Source organism: Ursus maritimus, unplaced genomic scaffold (assembly GCF_017311325.1).
Source record: "Ursus maritimus isolate PB19 unplaced genomic scaffold, ASM1731132v1 scaffold_27, whole genome shotgun sequence".
Lineage (NCBI taxonomy): Eukaryota > Metazoa > Chordata > Mammalia > Carnivora > Ursidae > Ursus > Ursus maritimus.
The window spans coordinates 28,811,436-28,828,396 of NW_024425230.1; the positions used below are offsets into that span (position 1 = coordinate 28,811,436).

Consider the following 16,961-nt stretch of genomic DNA (forward strand, 5'->3'; position numbering starts at 1 on the left):
CCCGAGCAGCCACCCACACACTTGAACACACACGCAAACGGACGTCTACGTAGTCCCGGACACCCACCCACCGACCGTCTCTCAGGTGCAGAAACCCAGACATGAGGCATTCTTTCGGCCCCTCCCACTCACCCCAGACCCCTTCCTTGCCGCTCCTGCCCCCCACGCTGAACTGAACGCCTGGCACCACCCAGACAGCCCACACCATTAACCCTCTGCATACCCCTATCTGAAAGCAGACTCCGGGACCAGAAAGGGACCTTCGGGACTAATCCCCACAAACAGAAGGGGGAGGGACTGGGAAGGATGGCCCATTTTACAAAGTGGGGGGGGGGGGCGGAACCAGACTGGGCCCCTTCTCCTGGCGCAAAGGGCGGCCCACATAGCTGCTACAGGCCTGAGCTGGTGTTTGGATGAATCATGGGTCTTCTTGACCCAGGAGAGTCAAGGGCAAGTCTCCAAGCAGTGATGATGCCTTCTTTCCTCCCCTCCACTGCCTTGGGACCCCAGTCAGGCCACTGAGGCTGGCTTGGCTCCTGCTACTTTTCCTTCTCCTCCTCTGTCTTCAGCTTCTCCAGAGCCTGTGCACCCCTGCTGCCAGTCTCTCACCTGGCCTTGCTGCCCTGTGAAAGTACCCAGGCCCCTCCCTCTCTCCTCTCTACCACCCTCACCTCCTCCAGGAAGCCTTCTGGAACTAACTCCTAACTCACTTCTTTTATTCTGCACTGGCTCCCCATTCACAGCCTCTCCCACGATCTCCCAGAACAGGGATGCTGGGTCCTTGCAACTGCGGCCCATCAGAAGGGGCAACAGAAGGAGACCACAAGGTGGGGGGAAAGGCGCTGTCAGAGTTTCCAAAACCCTGGCCAGCAAGGCCTCCGAGGCCTCTGTTGGGGCGAGGGGGCTGCCGGGCCCGCGCACAAGGCAGCTTGTGTGAGTGCTTCCCTGCCCAGCCCCACAGGAAACAGCAGGGCCCAGCCCCTCAATGGGCTCATTCAGACCCCAGCTCTCTGGAAAGAACCTCTACTTCCTGCCACCCTCCCACTCCGGCCTGGATAGCGAGGCTAAACAGGCTGCCCCTCTCCTCCTGGGAGGGGGGGCGGCAGGGGGGCTAGAGGCAGGTGGTTCAGTGGGCAGCGCTGGCCATCTAGTTCACTTCCTGTCTGGGCACCCGACCATGCCCGCACCCACCTTTAACCAAAGGGAGTGTGATTGGGTGTGTGAGCTCCCTCCCCCGCAGCGGAGGGAGACGGCCCCCTCCCCCGCTAAATAGGTAACTGTTGAGCAACGGGCTTTCTGGGGGAGAAAGAACCCTCATCTGTAGCCTTTTCCTCTTCCATGGTATAGATACTCCCCCGGGGCAACATGGCTTGCAAAATTCCTGCAGATTTAACAATCAGCTCTTGCCAGCTGCCGCAGTGATTCCTGCGGCGCCACGGCCCCCTCACTTCTGTGCTGGGGTGCTGCTTTTTGTTCTTAAGAATCAATGCCCTTGGGGGCGCCTGGGTGGTTCAGTCTTTGGGTGTCTGCCTTGGGCTCAGGTTGTGATCTCTGGGTCCTGGGGTCGAGCCCCACAGGGGGCTCGCTGGATAGTGGGGCGTCTGCTTCTCCCTCTGCCCCTTTTCCCCACTCATTTCTTTTCTCTCTCTCTCAAATAAATAAATAAAATCTTAAAAAAAAATAATATCCTTGCGGATGAGGTGGCGGCCTCGTCAGTTCTCCCTGGCGCCAAGGTCTGCTGGCTCTGCAGGGCCCTACCCACCCAGACGGTTTTGGAGCTCTCGCTTGATTCCTTTAGCCCCTCAGACAAGGTTCTGGCGGCCGGCAAGTGCTGGCAAGAGGGGATAACTGCAGAGATTTCGGCTCAGCCTGAGAGGAAGAGCATTATCTTTCTTGGACATCCCTGCGGACTCCTCCAGCGGCTGGTGCCACCACTCAGGTCAGGGACCAGCACGTGTGTGGCTGGTGCCAGATCATCCCTGTCAAGGCCAGCCTTGACTCCCGCACACAGGGCTTAAGGGAAGCCCCGCCGAGATGAATAGCCTTTTTAAACCATTTCTATCTCCCCCCACCCCGCCCCACCCTTCCCTAGCCCGGGACCTCTGGGGAACAGAGCCAAAGTTATGCTTGGCCCTAATTTCTGCAAAAGAAGTAAACCAGAAATTGTTGCAGCTGGTTGGAGGTCAAGGGAGGGTAATTTTGGGAAACGGTCTGGAGGAGGTGGCAGCTTAAAAAGAAGAGGTATCCCATATGGGACCCAAGGGGCCCCGCACAATGACCACCAGCCTTGGGGAACCCCAGATATGGCCTGCTCAGGCCATATGGACTTGGGCCCTCTGGTCTGCTCACCAAAACTTTAGCCCTCCCAGGCCCTGTCTTTAGCCATAGACCCAGGCTCAGAAAGTCAGCTGTAGTCATCAGTGGCTCCCCAGCCATGGTGGAGACAATAGGGCCGGATCTGACCGCTCACAAGGGACTAACAATAGCTCTGCAGGAGGAAGCAATATGGGGTGATGCAGGAAGTTTGGGCCCATTTGGGGTCCAGCACTGCACGTGGTCTCCATCTGGCCTCAGAGCCTTTGCTCCTTGGTGGACTCAGTCCGACGCCTGCCACCCCCACCCCCAAAGCCATCTGGGAGCGCGGCCCAAGAGAGAAGTGGGGATGGGGGGCTGCCTGTCTGAGCACCACCGCCAGGCCCCAGCCCACCCACAGTGGGAGGGCACGGCGTGGAAAGCGTTGCCTAAGAACCAAAGCGTAGGGCATTTAGGAGAAGGAATTTGAGCAGGGATCAATGTGGGGTAGGGATAGTTCTCCTGGAACTCCATTTCCGGGGGCTATGACCATCAAGCCAGGTGACGCAGGCAAGGATGGTTTTCCTTTAGGCCCGAGAGGGACCAGACCCGGGATGGGGAATCCTGTAGGGCCCAGGGGAGGAGAGTCAGAGCTGGCAGGGCCCCCCCAGCCCCAGGAACCTCTGAGGAGGAAACATGAGTTGCTTGGAATGGGTCTGGCCTTCTTTGGAGCCAAGGTCTGGGCTGGACACAAGATGAGGCTGTGCCTTCTGGCACCAGGACCAAGCAGGTGACGGGCCACACAGAACCACAAAGCTGCGCCAGCATGAACTCCCTCCCCACAGCCTAGGCAGCCTCTGCAGCCCCTCTTCGCCTCCAGGCCAGAGTCTGCACTTTGACCCCAGCTTCCTCTCTCACACAGCCTCCTTCTTCGGTGAGAACCACCTGGAGGTGCCCGTGGCCACAGCTCTGACCGACATAGACCTCCAGCTCCAGTTCTCCACGTCCCAGCCTGAAGCCCTGCTTCTCCTGGCAGCAGGCCAGGCTGACCACCTCCTCCTGCAGCTCCACTCTGGATACCTACAGGTCAGTGACATCTCCCTGCCGGCCTCCTCCTCTAGCTCCGGATGGCCCCCAACCAGCTGTGTGACCTCATGGGAGTCACTTTCTCCCCAGGGTCTCTAGGTCTCCGCTGTGCGGTGAACAACAGCATTGCCAAAAGTGTGACTCCCTCGTGGACTGGCTGTGCCCTGCAGCCTTCCACCCACACTTCCCACCGCAACCCCTGGCTGGCCCGTCCCTCACTGCGGGCCTGCCGTCCCACGGTCCTGGCCAGGTGGCAGCCTCTGGTCTCTCGCAGCCAGGCCCTCGCTCACCACATGCCCTGGGCCTGGCCCTCTCCCGTTCCTGACTACCCTGGCCCTGCCCCGCCCCCATCTCCCCAGCCCTGCAGCATCCCCATCTCAACGTGTCCCCCGGCACTCCCCTGGGCTGGGTGCCCTCTCTGGGATTCAGGAGCCCAGTGAACCCCCCTGCCAAGCACCAGTCACCCTGCCGTGCCATTGTCTGTTCATGATGGAAACAGCCAGTACTGCCAAAGCTTCTCCATTTTCCTGTTTCATTCTGCCAGGCACCACAAGCTTTATTAGCAAGGCGTCCTCTGACTTTCTCTCTTGAGGCTTCCCCTTCTCCATGAAGAGCTTGAGAACCTGAGGTCTTAGTCCAAATTTGGGAAAGCCATCTGCTTCCACAGCCCAGTGGGGAGAGGACTAGGACTGGTCATCAGTCAGCCCACCTGCTGCTGCCATTGCTTCTCACTGCCACAAGGCGTCACTGTGGAGCGAAGGCCGGGTACAGCCGGGCAACGCCACTCTCCCTCTGTGCCCCATAGGGGGATGCCTCCACCCTGTGGGGGTGCTCCGTACTTGGACTCCCGCAGCCACAGTTCTTAGTGCTCTGCTCTTCCAGTTCCCATACTCTGCCACCACCCATTCTACCATCCAGTCGTGAGAACATGGCCCCAGAGCCAGTTCTGGTGCCAATGTCGTAGGGACGGAACTGTGTTCTCCTCTCCCCAAGGATCCCTCACCCGAGATCCAGGAGCTTTTCTTTACGTAACCTTCAGCACAGAGAGCACCTGGAATTGGGCTCCCCATCCCTGAGCAGTGAGCCTGGCTGCCTCAGTGGCCCCAGGGCGTTCAGGGGATTCCCAGGTGCCCATTATCCCAGGGGTGAGTCATCTGGATACCAAGGTGATTTTCTGGTGGCTCTCCCGCATAGGAAAGTTGGGGAGAGTAAAAAATGCAGACTGAATTTCTAGGAAAGCGTCTTGCTATATGCCAGTTCTCTGATTCCCATCAGGGACCCCAGAGCCCATCTAGACCTGACTCAGAGATCACTTCAGTGAGTGTTTGGGGGATGAGTAGAGGTGGCAGGAAGGAGACAGGGGTGGCCTGAGAAGCCCCCGTCCCGGGACCTCCGCTCTGGGGACTCCGCTGTGGCAGACCAGCTGTGTTCTTACAGTAGAAGCAGATGAACTCAAAGCGCTGCCCCTCTCCCATTCCTCCACCTCTCCCCAGGTCAGACTCACGCTGGGCCAGGAGGAGCTGAGGCTGCAGACGCCGGCTGACACGCTGCTGAGCAACTCCGCCCCCCACACCGTGCAGCTGACCATTTCAGACAGCGAGGCCTTGCTGTCCGTCGATGGGCTCCTGAACGCCTCAGCCCCCGTCCTGGGAGCTCCCCTGGAGGTCCCCTATGGGATCTTCCTGGGGGGCACCGGGAGCTTTAGCCTGTCCTACCTGAGGGGAGCTAGCCGGCCCCTGAGGGGTTGCCTCCACGCTGCCACCCTCAATGGCCGCAACCTGCTCCGACCACTGACCCCAGGCGTGCACGACGGCTGCGCTGAAGAGTTTTCTGCTGATGACAACGTGGCTCTGGGCTTCTCTGGGCCCCACTCGCTGGCGGCCTTCCCTGCCTGGAGCACTCGGGAGGAAGGCACCCTGGAGTTTATACTCACCACTCGGAGCCAACAGGCGCCCCTCGCCTTCCAGGCAGGGGGCCGGCAGGGGGATTTCATCTACGTGGACATATTTGAGGGCCATCTGCGGGCTGTGGTGGAGAAGGGCCAGGGCACGGTATTGCTCCACAACAGCGTGCCTGTGGCCGATGGGCAACCCCATGAAGTCAGCGTCCACGTGGATGCTCACCAGCTGGAAATCTCCGTGGACCAGTACCCCACACGGACTTCCAACCGTGGGGTCCTCAGCTATCTGGACCCACGCGGCAGTCTCCTCCTGGGGGGGCTGGATGCCGAGGCCTCTCGCCATCTCCAGGAGCACCGCCTGGGCCTGGCCCCGGGGGCCATCAATGCCTCCCTGCTAGGCTGCATGGAGGACCTCAGCATCAATGGCCAGAGGCAGGGACTCCGGGAAGCCTTGCTGACGCGCAGCATGGGGGCTGGCTGCCGGCTGGAGGAAGATGAGTATGAGGAGGACCCCTACGGCCCGTATGAAGCTTTCTCCACCCTGGCGCCCGAGGCTTGGCCGGCCGTGGAGCTGCCTGAGCCCTGCGTGCCTGAGGCGGGGCTGCCTCCTATCTTTGCCAATTTCACCCAACTGCTGACCGTCAGCCCGCTGGTGGTGGCCGAGGGTGGCACGGCCTGGCTCGAGTGGCGGCATGTGCAGCCCACGCTGGACCTGAGCGAGGCCGAGCTGCGCAAATCCCAGGTGCTGTTCAGCGTGAGCCGCGGGGCACGGCACGGCGAGCTCGAGCTAGACATCCCCGGTGCTCAGGCACGGAAAATGTTCACCCTCCTGGACGTGGTGAACCGCAAGGCCCGCTTCGTCCACGATGGCTCTGAGGACACCTCCGACCAGCTGATGCTGGAGGTGTCTGTGACTGCCAGGGGGCCTGTGCCCTCCTGCCTTCGGAGGGGCCAAACCTACATTCTGCCCATCCAGATAAACCCCGTCAATGACCCACCCCATATCATCTTCCCACACGGCAGCCTCATGGTGATCCTGGAACACACACAGAAGCCACTGGGGCCCGAGGTTTTCCAGGCTTATGACCCAGACTCCGCCTGCGAAGGCCTCACCTTCCAGCTCCTTGGCACCCCCACCGGCCTCCCCGTGGAGCGCCGAGACCAGCCGGGGGAGCCAGCAACTGAGTTCTCCTGCCGGGAGCTGGAGGCGGGCAGCCTCGTCTACGTCCACCGAAGTGGGCCCGCCCAGGACCTGACGTTCCGGGTCAGTGACGGGCTGCAGGCCAGCCCTCCCGCCACGCTGAAGGTGGTGGCCGTCCGGCCCACCATTCAGATCCGCCACAACACAGGGCTGCGCCTGGCCCAGGGCTCCGCTGCACCTGTCTTGCCCGCCAACCTGTCAGTGGAGACCAATGCCGTGGGGCAGGATGTGAGCGTGCTGTTCCGAGTCACCAAGGCCCTGAAGTTTGGGGAGCTGCAGAAGCAGGGGGCAGGCGGGGCCGAGGGTGCTGAGTGGCGGGCCACACAGGCATTCCACCAGCGGGATGTGGAGCAGGGCCGCGTGAGATACCTGAGCACTGACCCACAGCATCGCACAGAGGACGCCATGGAGAACCTGGCCCTGGAGATCCAGGTGGGCCAGGAGACCCTGAGCAATCTGTCCTTCCCAGTGACAATCCAGAGAGCCACGGTGTGGCTGCTGCGGCTGGAGCCACTGAACACTCAGAACACCCAGCAGGAGGCGCTCACCACCGCCCACCTGGAGGCCACCCTGGAGGAGGAGGAGGCAGGCCCCAGCCCCACCACCTTCCACTATGAGGTGGTTCAGGCCCCCAGGAAGGGCAATCTTCGGCTACAGGGCACACGGCTGTCAGACGGGCAGGGCTTCACCCAGGATGACCTGCAAGCCGGTCGGGTGACCTATGGGGCCACAGCACGCACCTCAGAGACAGTCGAAGACACCTTCCGCTTCCGTGTCACAGCTCCGCCGCACTTCTCCCCGCTCTACACCTTCTCCATCCACATTGGTGGTGACCCAGACGCTCCCGTGCTCACCAACATCCTCCTCTCAGTGCCCGAGGGTGGTGAGGGCATCCTCTCGGCTGACCACCTCTTCGTCAAGAGTCTCAACAGTGCCAGCTACCTGTATGAGGTCATGGAGCGGCCCCGCCATGGGAGGTTGGTTTGGAGGGGGTCACAGGACAAGGCCACTGTGGTGACATCCTTCACCAACGACGACCTGCTGCAGGGCCGGCTAGTATACCAGCATGACAACTCCGAGACCACAGAAGATGACATCCCCTTTGTAGCGACCCGCCAGAGTGACGGCAGCGGTGGCATGGCCTGGGAGGAGGTGCGAGGTGTCTTCCGCGTGGCCATCCAGCCCGTAAACGACCACGCTCCCGTGCAGACCATCAGTCGCGTCTTCCACGTGGCCCGGGGTGGGCGGCGGCTGCTGACAACAGACGATGTGGCCTTTAGTGACGCCGACTCGGGCTTTGCTGACACTCAGCTGGTACTGACCCGCAAGGACCTTCTCTTCGGCAGTATCGTGGCTGTGGATGAGCCCACGCGGCCCATCTACCGCTTCACCCAGGAGGACCTCAGGAAGAGGCGAGTCCTGTTTGTGCACTCGGGGGCTGACCGCGGCTGGATCCAGCTGCAGGTGTCCGATGGGCAGCACCAGGCCACAGCGCTGCTCGAGGTGCAGGCCTCGGAGCCCTACCTCCATGTGGCCAATGGCTCCAGCCTCGTGGTCCCTCAAGGAGGCCAGGGCACCATCGACACGGCTGTGCTCCACCTGGACACCAACCTGGACATCCGCAGTGGGGATGAGGTCCGCTACCGTGTCACAGCCGGCCCACACTGGGGGCAGCTGCTCCGGGCCGGCCAGCCAGCCACGGCCTTCTCCCAACAGGACCTGCTGGACGGGGCTATTCTCTACAGCCACAATGGCAGCCTCAGCCCTCGAGACACCCTGGCCTTCTCTGTGGAGGCAGGGCCTGTGCACACAGAGGCCACCCTGCATGTCACCATTGCCCTGGAGGGGCCACTGGCCCCACTGCATCTGGTCCAGCACAAAAAGATCTACGTCTTCCAGGGGGAGGCGGTTGAGATCAGAAAGGATCAGCTGGAGGTAAAGGGCCGGGGGGGCGCGCAGAGGTGATAGGCCAGATGAAGGGGGCCCTTCCAGCGAGCCTTCATGCCCGGTGTGGTTGGATGTTGGGGGATGCGCCTGTGGTGACTCCTGGGTTGGGTGTATGTCCGCGCCTTGGGTACGTACCTGTACGCATGCACGGGGGCATGCCTGCGAGTTTCTGGGGGAGTTTGCATGTCTGCCCGTGAGTTATGCGTGCCTCCGCATGTCAGGTGCACACACGTACATGCTGTGCTAACCGTGCAGATTCCTGGGCCCCACCCAGGCCATGGAATCTCTGAAGTGGAGCCTGAGAATCTGCATTCTAATAATAAGTTCCCTGGGGAATTTTCATGGGTGCAGACTTTGAGGACCGGAAGCCTTGGAGACAGATTTGTTTGATCTCCAGGCTCCCATGTCCTCAGCTCTTTTCCCAGACCCCAGACCAGGCCTCAGGACCTGGAGAGAGTGGCTGACCATCCAGGAACCTCACAGAGCAGCCACAGGCCTTCCAGCAGGCCTACTAACCCACTGTGTGACCTCAGGCCGGTCCTTGCCCTCTCTGCCACACTGCCAATTTCTGAGCCCTCTGTGGTTCCAGACTGTGATTAAACATGTCTGGCATCAGAAAGGCTTTGCCCTGAAGGAGGCAGCATTTGAGCCAGGTTTTGAAGAGCCTGGGGTTTCAGTTGCAGGGAATGAGGGGACAGTATTCCAGGCAGAGAGAACAGAATTCGGGAATACAGACAGTATTCCAGGCAAAGGCACGGGATCAGGAATGTGAGTTGGGGGTGACATGTAGCCTTTTGTAGCTGGACCATCAGGTGAGAGAGCACGCAGTGGCCCTTGGGCGGGACCTGGGTCTTCACGCTCCATAAAGCCTGTAGTCCGTGGCGTCTGCCCCTCTCAGAAGGATGGCGCGCCCTCTGGTGGTGAAGAGTATCAACAGCGGGGGCAGGGGCTCCCTCTGTGTATGCGTGTGTGCGTGCGTGTTACAAGGGTGTGTTACGTGTGAGATGTACGTGTGTGTCTGTGCCCACACATCAGTGTGTGGTGATATTGTACTTCTGTGTCACCGAATCTGGGGGCGTGTGATGGTGTACATCTCTTAGGGAGTGTGCGTCTCAGAGGCCGTGTGAGCGTGTGACTGCGGCTGGGGCTGGTCAAAGGGTGCAGCCCCCGACCAGCTGCGTGTCTGGGGGTTGTGTGTGCGAAACTGAGTGCGTGTCTGTGTGTCTAAGTGAGCAGCGGCGCCTCGGCACTCCCTGGGGGACGGAGGGGGGCGTGGAGCCGGAGCCTTTCTGGCCGCTAGGGACCACGACAGCCTCCCTCTGTAACCCTCTGCTAACCAGGCAGCCCAGGAGGCAGTGCCACCCACGGACATCGTGTTCTCCGTGAAGACGCCCCCGCGTGCCGGCTACCTGGTGATGCTGTCCCACAGCGCCCCAGCGGCCCAGCCGCCCAGCTTGGACCCAGTGCAGAGCTTCTCTCAGGAGGCGGTGGACGCCGGCCGCGTGCTCTACCTGCACTCCCGCCCGGAGGCCTGGACCGACGCCTTCTCCCTGGACGTGGCCTCGGGCCTGGGTGCTCCCCTTGAGGGCGTCCGCGTGGAGCTGGAGGTGCTGCCCGCTGCGATCCCACTGGAGACCCAGAACTTCAGCGTCCCTGAGGGCGGCGCCCGCACGCTGGCCCCCCCACTGCTCCGCGTCACGGGGCCTTTCTTCCCCACGCTGCCGGGCCTTGGCCTGCGGGTGCTGGAGCCGCCCCAGCACGGGGCCCTGCGGAGAGAGGAGGCTCCTCAGGAGGGGTCGCTCAGCGCCTTCTCCTGGAAAGAGGTACAGCCATCGGGGGCCGTGGGGGCAGCCCGGCTCGGGGGGCCGAGCGGGGGAGCCGTAGGCCGAGAGGGGGCAGGGAGCGCCCATGGGTGGAAGGCCTCTGCTTTGATACCTTACGTCACTCCTTCCTCTCTGGGGTATAGAAATGACTGTCCCGTTTCCTCCTTCGGTCCTTCACTCCGGAGAAATGGCTGTCCCCATTTCCGCCTGCGGGAACTGAAGCTCTGGAGGAGTCCGTCTCCCCCACCCCCAAAGGCAGCGCAACAAGGGTGCTGGGCTTGAGACTCTCGCAGCTCTCAGGCCTGCTGGGGCCTGACCTTCAGCCTTGGGTCTGTGGGCAGGTGGAACAGCAGCTGATCCGCTACGTGCACGACGGGAGTGAGACGCTGACAGACAGCTTCGTCCTAGTGGCTAATGCCTCAGAGATGGACCGCCAGAGCCATCCCGCGGCCTTCACCATCACCATCCTGCCGGTCAATGACCAACCCCCCATCCTCACCACAAACACAGGCCTGAAGGTGAGAGCAGCCTGGGATCACCTCCTAACTCCCTTTCCAAAGAGAGGCCCAGCACATAGCTCCCCCTCTCTGAGCCTCAATTTCCTTCTCTGAAATGGGGACCCTGCCACGTGCATCCCTGGGTTGCTGGGAAGAGAGGAGGGTTATTTCACTGAAAATAGAACAGAGGTATGAGACTTTGTTATTGAACACTTATAAGTGCAGTAGGCAGCCTTGTGAATGGCCATCCTTGGCCCTGCTGTTCCCTGGACTCGCCCTCAGCAGGAGGCTTTTTCTATGGCTCAGGACCAGAACTCCTGAGGAAAATTCTTTCAAGCGCTTAAGGGTGGACTCCAGGTGGAGAAGGGTTAAACTCCCCCCTGCTACCCACAGCAAGTAAAAGCCACAGCTTGGCTCCCTGAGCTCCTGCCCCTTACATCCCCGCAGAACGCAGAACGGTGGTGCCCTCACTAAGCGGAGGTCAAACCTGAGGCCCAGGCAGGTCACCACATTTCTCCACAGTCACAGAAGTAGTTACTGGTGGAACAGAAAGGGCATGGCTTGACCAAGATCACACAAGATAGTGGATGGGCAGGGCCCTGATGCCGGCTTCTAGGGTGGACAGGAGTCACAGAAGGATTCAGAAGAGAGCTGACTTGGGCCGTCTGTGATATGAGGCGCCGAACACCTTTGAGGGTAGAGGATGTACCTGTGGGGAGCTCCCCGCCGCGGGGAGCCAGCAGAGGGCGGTACCGGCTAAGCGCGGCCCTGAAACCACAGGCATGTGGCGCTGTGTGGCATCTTGGCCACCAGGTGACGCTGTCCACGGTGTTTGTGCCAGGAGCCGGGAGCTAAAGCCCCACCTCCACGCTGGGCTCCCCCTCCGGAGCTGGGGCTGGGGCTAGCCTGGGGCTGGGAGAGGAGCCCTGGAGTCCGAGAGGGCTCAGTTTTCCAGGTATGGTAGACCCTCCCCGAGGCCCCAAGTTGCTGACCCAGCTGGGGTCACGTAACAGGAGCCCAGAAATGGGAGCCTGCCCTGCTGGCAAGCGGGAGGCCGAGGAGGGCTCCTCTTCAGTCTGAGCATGGGGAGGGGCCTGCCCACACCCCTCCCCCAGCTGGTTGGGCCTCGTGACTGCACCGAAAACAGCGGAGTCCTCACCGCAGCGCTGCTTCCGTGCTGTGGGACAGGAGCCAACCCTCAGCCTCCCCTGCCTCTGTGCCTCCCACATGCCCTCCCTCACCTGGAAGGGGAGCCCATTTATAAGCATCCTGGGCAATCAAAGCTCACCATTCCCGTAGTGTGCCCAGCCCATGCCCAGACTCACTATGGAGGGTCTAAAGGGAGACCCCGGCCCTGCGAGTGAAACAGAGCCCGGTAATTAGCGGCTCACTCAGTCAGGGCTGGGGGTCTTTGAAGGGAGAGAACTTGGTGAGGGTAAGAGCTGGGGGCTTCCTGAGGTCGGGGACACGAGCTGGCCTTGTAGGACAAGCAGGATTAGGGCAGAGAGAAGGGAGCCTGGGCCCTGGGGTGACAGGGGAAGGTGAATGGGGTGGAGGGCCCTTCGTGAGGGGGAGCCCAGCATGGCCCAGGCCTGAGCTGCAGGCGATGGTAATGGCCTGGGGGCCAGGGAGGAGAAAAGTGGGAGAGCGTGGTGGGGACAGAACTTTCACAGGCCTGTGTCCCCAGATGTGGGAGGGGGCCACGGTGCCCTTCCCTCCGGAGGCCCTTAGGGGCACAGACAGTGACTCAGGACCGGAGGACCTGGTCTACACCATCGAGCAGCCCAGCAACGGGCGGGTGGTGCTGCGGGCGGCGCCGGGCACGGAGGTCCATAGCTTCACCCAGGCCCAGCTAGACGGCGGGCTCGTGCTGTTCTCGCACAGAGGTGGGTACTCAGAGGTGGGGTGGCCTGGGGATGGGGAGCCACCGTGGGCCAGTGAGACCCAACTCCGCCCCCATCCGCAGGAGGCCTGGACGGCGGCTTCCGCTTCAGCCTCTCCGACGGTGAGCATGTTTCCCCTGGACACTTCTTCCGCGTAGTGGCCCAGAAGCAGCTGCTCCTCTCCCTGGAGGGCAGCCGGACGCTGACCGTGTGCCCAGGTGGGTCTGCCGAGCACGGCGTGCTTTGTAAGCTGGTGACACGCCAGGGTCACGCTGCTTCGCCAGCAGTCGCAGACCTCGCCCTGGCTCCTGGTCCAAGGCCAACAGGCCCCTTCTGCCTCTCACAGGGTCGGTCCAGCCGCTCAGCAGCCAGAGCCTGAGAGCCAGCTCCAGTGCAGGCACTGACCCCCGGCGCCTGCTCTACCGTGTGGTGCAGGGCCCCCAGCTGGGCCGGCTCTTCCACGCCCAGCAGGGCAGCACTGGGGATGCCCTGGTGAACTTCACTCAGGCCGAGGTAAGGGCCCAGCTCTCTAGAGCCACCACGTAGACTCCATCCAGCCCGGGTGGCCCGCTCTGCCTGTGGACGTGGGCACCACTCCCACCTCACGGGCAGCAGACACAGACACTCCCTGGCCCCCCCACGGCCCAGGCTGTGCTTGCCTTGCCCTCCGGGAGCCGCCAGTCCCGTAGGCAGAAGGATGCGGGAGATCCCAGCCCAGAGCAGGGATAGGGTCCTGGGGTGCGGCTTCCAGAAGGAAGCTGCAGTTGGACCTTAGGAGCTGGAGAGGGTGCTCTGAGTCAGGGACACTAGGGCACCCCTTGGCTAGTGAGGGGCCGTGCTTGGTTCAGGGGTGGAGTTAAAGGCAGCTCTTGGGCTTGTGAGAGGTGTGAGCCTGGGGCTCAGGTCAGGAGCCAGCAAGAAGCAGAGTGGATCCTGGGAGCAGATGAGTGGATAGAAGGCAACCGAGGAGGTTGAACTGGGAGTGAGGCTGCCATCTCTTCAGGGCCTAGCTGTCCCAGAGCATGCCAGAGGCCACCAGTTAAACACTGGAACTCTTAGCCATGGGTAGAGGTATACTGCTAGGTTGCTGGGAGCGCAGGACTCTGTGCTAACTGTGCCAGGCGGGCCAGCAGCCATCGCTGAAATTAACACCCCTTCCAAGTGCAGGAGGTACTTACTATGACTGTCCGGCAGCCTTGGCTCTCTCCAAAGGCAGAGCAGGTGGGGAACTTTCAGGCGTTAGGGAAAGCGGTCGCTCTAACAAGGGGTGCTCGGCAAAAGGTCTCTCACGTCGGCATCCCCCAGGCCCAGGTTTTCTGTTCTCATGAAGTCCTGGCTTCTGCCCAGGTCTCCTTCCCATAATAAGATAGGGTGTAGCAGCTGAGCACCCTGAGTCCCTGGGAGCCTCTGTCATTGGATGCCCAGGAAGGGGGAGTGAAGAGGGCCAGGCTTTAGGGTCCCACCCCCACCCACAGCAATACTTGGGATGAACATGAATGGCCACCAGGGGGCCAGGCTGGCGGTGCCACCCTGGGAAGCCGGGAAGAGGCTTCGTGGAAGAGACTTTGTCCTGGCTTTGGGGCAGGGGCAGGGCAAAACTGGGTCATGTCTTGACAGCACCACTGTCCTGCAATACTTAGTTGGGTGGGGCAGGGATCAGGTGTCCCGTTTTGCAGATAAGGAAACTGAGGCTTACAGAGATCAGGTGACTGACTATTCGCAGCATGAGGCTAGTAAGAGGCAAAACCAGAATTATGGCTTCTGACTGCTAGTCCAAGATTTCTCTCACCAGAGGACACCGCTTGCTTCCAGAGCTCAAAGACCCCTCCCTGTCTTGCCTGTGATTTGCCTCATCCCCAATCAGACACCTCCCAACCACAGACGCTCCTGCAGGCATCCATCCCCCCACCCACCCCTGGGGGTCTCCACTTCCCGCCACCATTCAGCCTGGGCCAGAGGTTACACCTGACAGTCCTCGCGGGCCACATCTGGCCCACAGATGTGTTTTATTTGTCCTGCACAAGGTATTTAATATTTTTAAATTAGTGGTCAACATATAACCTTTGGGGGATTTTTCATACACACACACACACACACACACACACACAAGCCTGACTTCCCGTTTCTTTTTTTTTTTTAAGATTTTATTTATTCATTTGAAAGAGAGAGAGTGCAAGTAGGGAGGAGGGTCAGAGGGAGAAGCAGACTTCCCGCTGAGCGGGGAGCCCAATGTGGGGCTCAATCCCAGGACCTAGAGATCATGACTTGAGCTGAAGGCAGACACTTAACAATCTGAGCCGCCCAGGTGCCCCGATTTCCCGTTTCTTAAAAGGCTCTGTTCCCTCCTGCAGCAATCAATTCAGGAGCAGCCGCCCTTTCACCTGGGCTCTGCTCCCCCTTTAGAAGCATGGTGATCCCCCTTTAGCGTGTGGGTGGCTCCCCCGTGAGATGGGGCACTGCTCTCCAGTTCATCACTACCCTGCGGTCCTAGAGTCTCCCGCAAGCTGGGACCCCAGTTTCCACCTCAGTATTGCATAAGCCCTATGTTTCTAAGAAGAGGAAACAGATCCCCATCTCCTAAAGGGGGAACACAAGAGATAAACCAAAAGGATGCACTTGGATAAGCAGGGGGAAGGAGCATACTTCTTCCTGGAAGCGAGGAATATCCCTAGGTGTTTACCAGACAAACAGCCCTGGAGAAGAGCAGCTGCGGCAGGAGTGGTAGGAGGTGAGGTCGCAGGGCTAAGGGTTCAGAGTGGGATCTTTGTGGTCAAATGAGGAGCCAATGTGCTGTCTCAGCAAGAAGGACCTTACTTACATTTTAGAAGGCTAGCTCTGGCTTCGGTGTTAAGAACAACCGTGGGGGAGGGATCAGGGGCCACACTGGGACGCAGGAGGCTATGGCGATAATCCAGGCCAGAAGTGATGGCGTGGGAGACAGGGAGGAGTCAGGGAAGACTCCAGGGGTTTGGGCCTGAGCCACTGTGAGAACAGAGCTGCCATCGTGTGAAGTGGGAGGACTGGGAGAGGCGCGCAGGTCAGGAGTGTGTCTGGTGCAGGCTACCCTTTGAGCCGTCCCTTAGACATCCACACGGAGCTGCCAGGAAGCGAGCAGCTACGTGAGTCTGGAGTTCGGGAGAGAGCAGTCTGGGATGGGGACAGAAGTAAGGGGGTCATCTGCAGAGCTGACCTGGGAGGACCTGCAGCTGAAGGAGGACACGTGGGATGTGCCTGTAGATAGAGAAGACTCTAAAGGCCAAGCTACAGACACTGGGGAGAAGAGGAGGGACCGGGAGTCTGTGAAGGAGGAACTAACGAGGCAGGAGGAAAACATGAGAGTGGGACATGCTGGAAGCAATGGGTGTTAGAGGAAGGAATGCGCAACTATGTGCAACGCTGCCTGCAGAGCAGGTGAGTAACACGAGGCCTACGAACCCACCGTCAGACCTCACAACACAGATGCCATGGGCACCCTCGGTGAGAACAGGAGCAAAAGCCTGGGTAGACTGCACTCAGGACAGCATGGGCGGGATTATAGACTATTCTTTTTGGAGTTCTGCTGTAAAGGAGAGCAAAATGGGGGGAGGGGTGACAAATGTTGGTGGAAAAAGTGAAGTCACAAGTCTTTTCTTTAAGAGGGAAGAGAGGGGGCACCTGGGGGCACAGTCAGTTAAGCATCCGAGTCAGTTTTGGCTCTGGTAGTAATCTCAGGGTCGTGATCTCAGGGTTGTGGAATTGAGCCTGCATTGGGCTCTGTGCTCCGTGCTCAGCACAGAGCTTGCTGGAGTTTCTCTCTCCCTCTGCCCCTCTCCTCTGCACACGCACGTGCTTTTGCGCTCTCTCTCTCTCAAAAAATAAATAAATCTTTAAAAGAAAAAAAGATAGGAGCGCCTGTGTGGCTCAGTCGTTAAGCGTCTGCTTTCGGCTCAGGGCGTGATCCCGGAGTTCTGGGATCGAGCCCCACGTCAGGCTCTTCCTCTGGGAGCCTGCTTCTTCCTCTCCCACTTCCCCTGCTTGTGTTCCCTCTCTCACTGGCTATCTCTCTCTCTGTCAAATAAATAAAATCTTTAAAAATAAATAAATAAATAAATAAATAAATAAATAAATAAATAATAAAAGAAAAAAAGATGGAAGTGGAAGAGAGAATAACATGGTTGAGTAATGATGGGAATGTTCCCTTTTGGGGGAAATTGTCACCGTAGGAGAAAGAAGGGAGATGGTAAAATTGGTGTCTTCAATGGGGAAGAGGAGCAGGGACCCAGGGCAGAAGTGGAAGGACCAGCTGTCGAGAGAAGCACGGATAGAATACTGCCTTCCCCAGGGGCTCAGAGA

General features: G+C 60.1%; 1 protein-coding gene across 1 annotated transcript in view; it reads left to right on the top strand.

Annotated features, from left to right (window-relative positions):
* The window catches only part of CSPG4 (chondroitin sulfate proteoglycan 4), a 39,889-nt gene that overhangs the window by 19,430 nt on the left and 3,498 nt on the right, over nt 1-16,961 (top strand). The window contains exons 4-10 of the mRNA XM_040642633.1: nt 3,173-3,378; nt 4,872-8,414; nt 9,767-10,249; nt 10,591-10,767; nt 12,434-12,632; nt 12,713-12,847; nt 12,976-13,142. Coding sequence (XP_040498567.1) covers nt 3,173-3,378; nt 4,872-8,414; nt 9,767-10,249; nt 10,591-10,767; nt 12,434-12,632; nt 12,713-12,847; nt 12,976-13,142 — 4,910 coding nt within the window. The remainder of the gene's footprint in view (nt 1-3,172; nt 3,379-4,871; nt 8,415-9,766; nt 10,250-10,590; nt 10,768-12,433; nt 12,633-12,712; nt 12,848-12,975; nt 13,143-16,961) is intronic.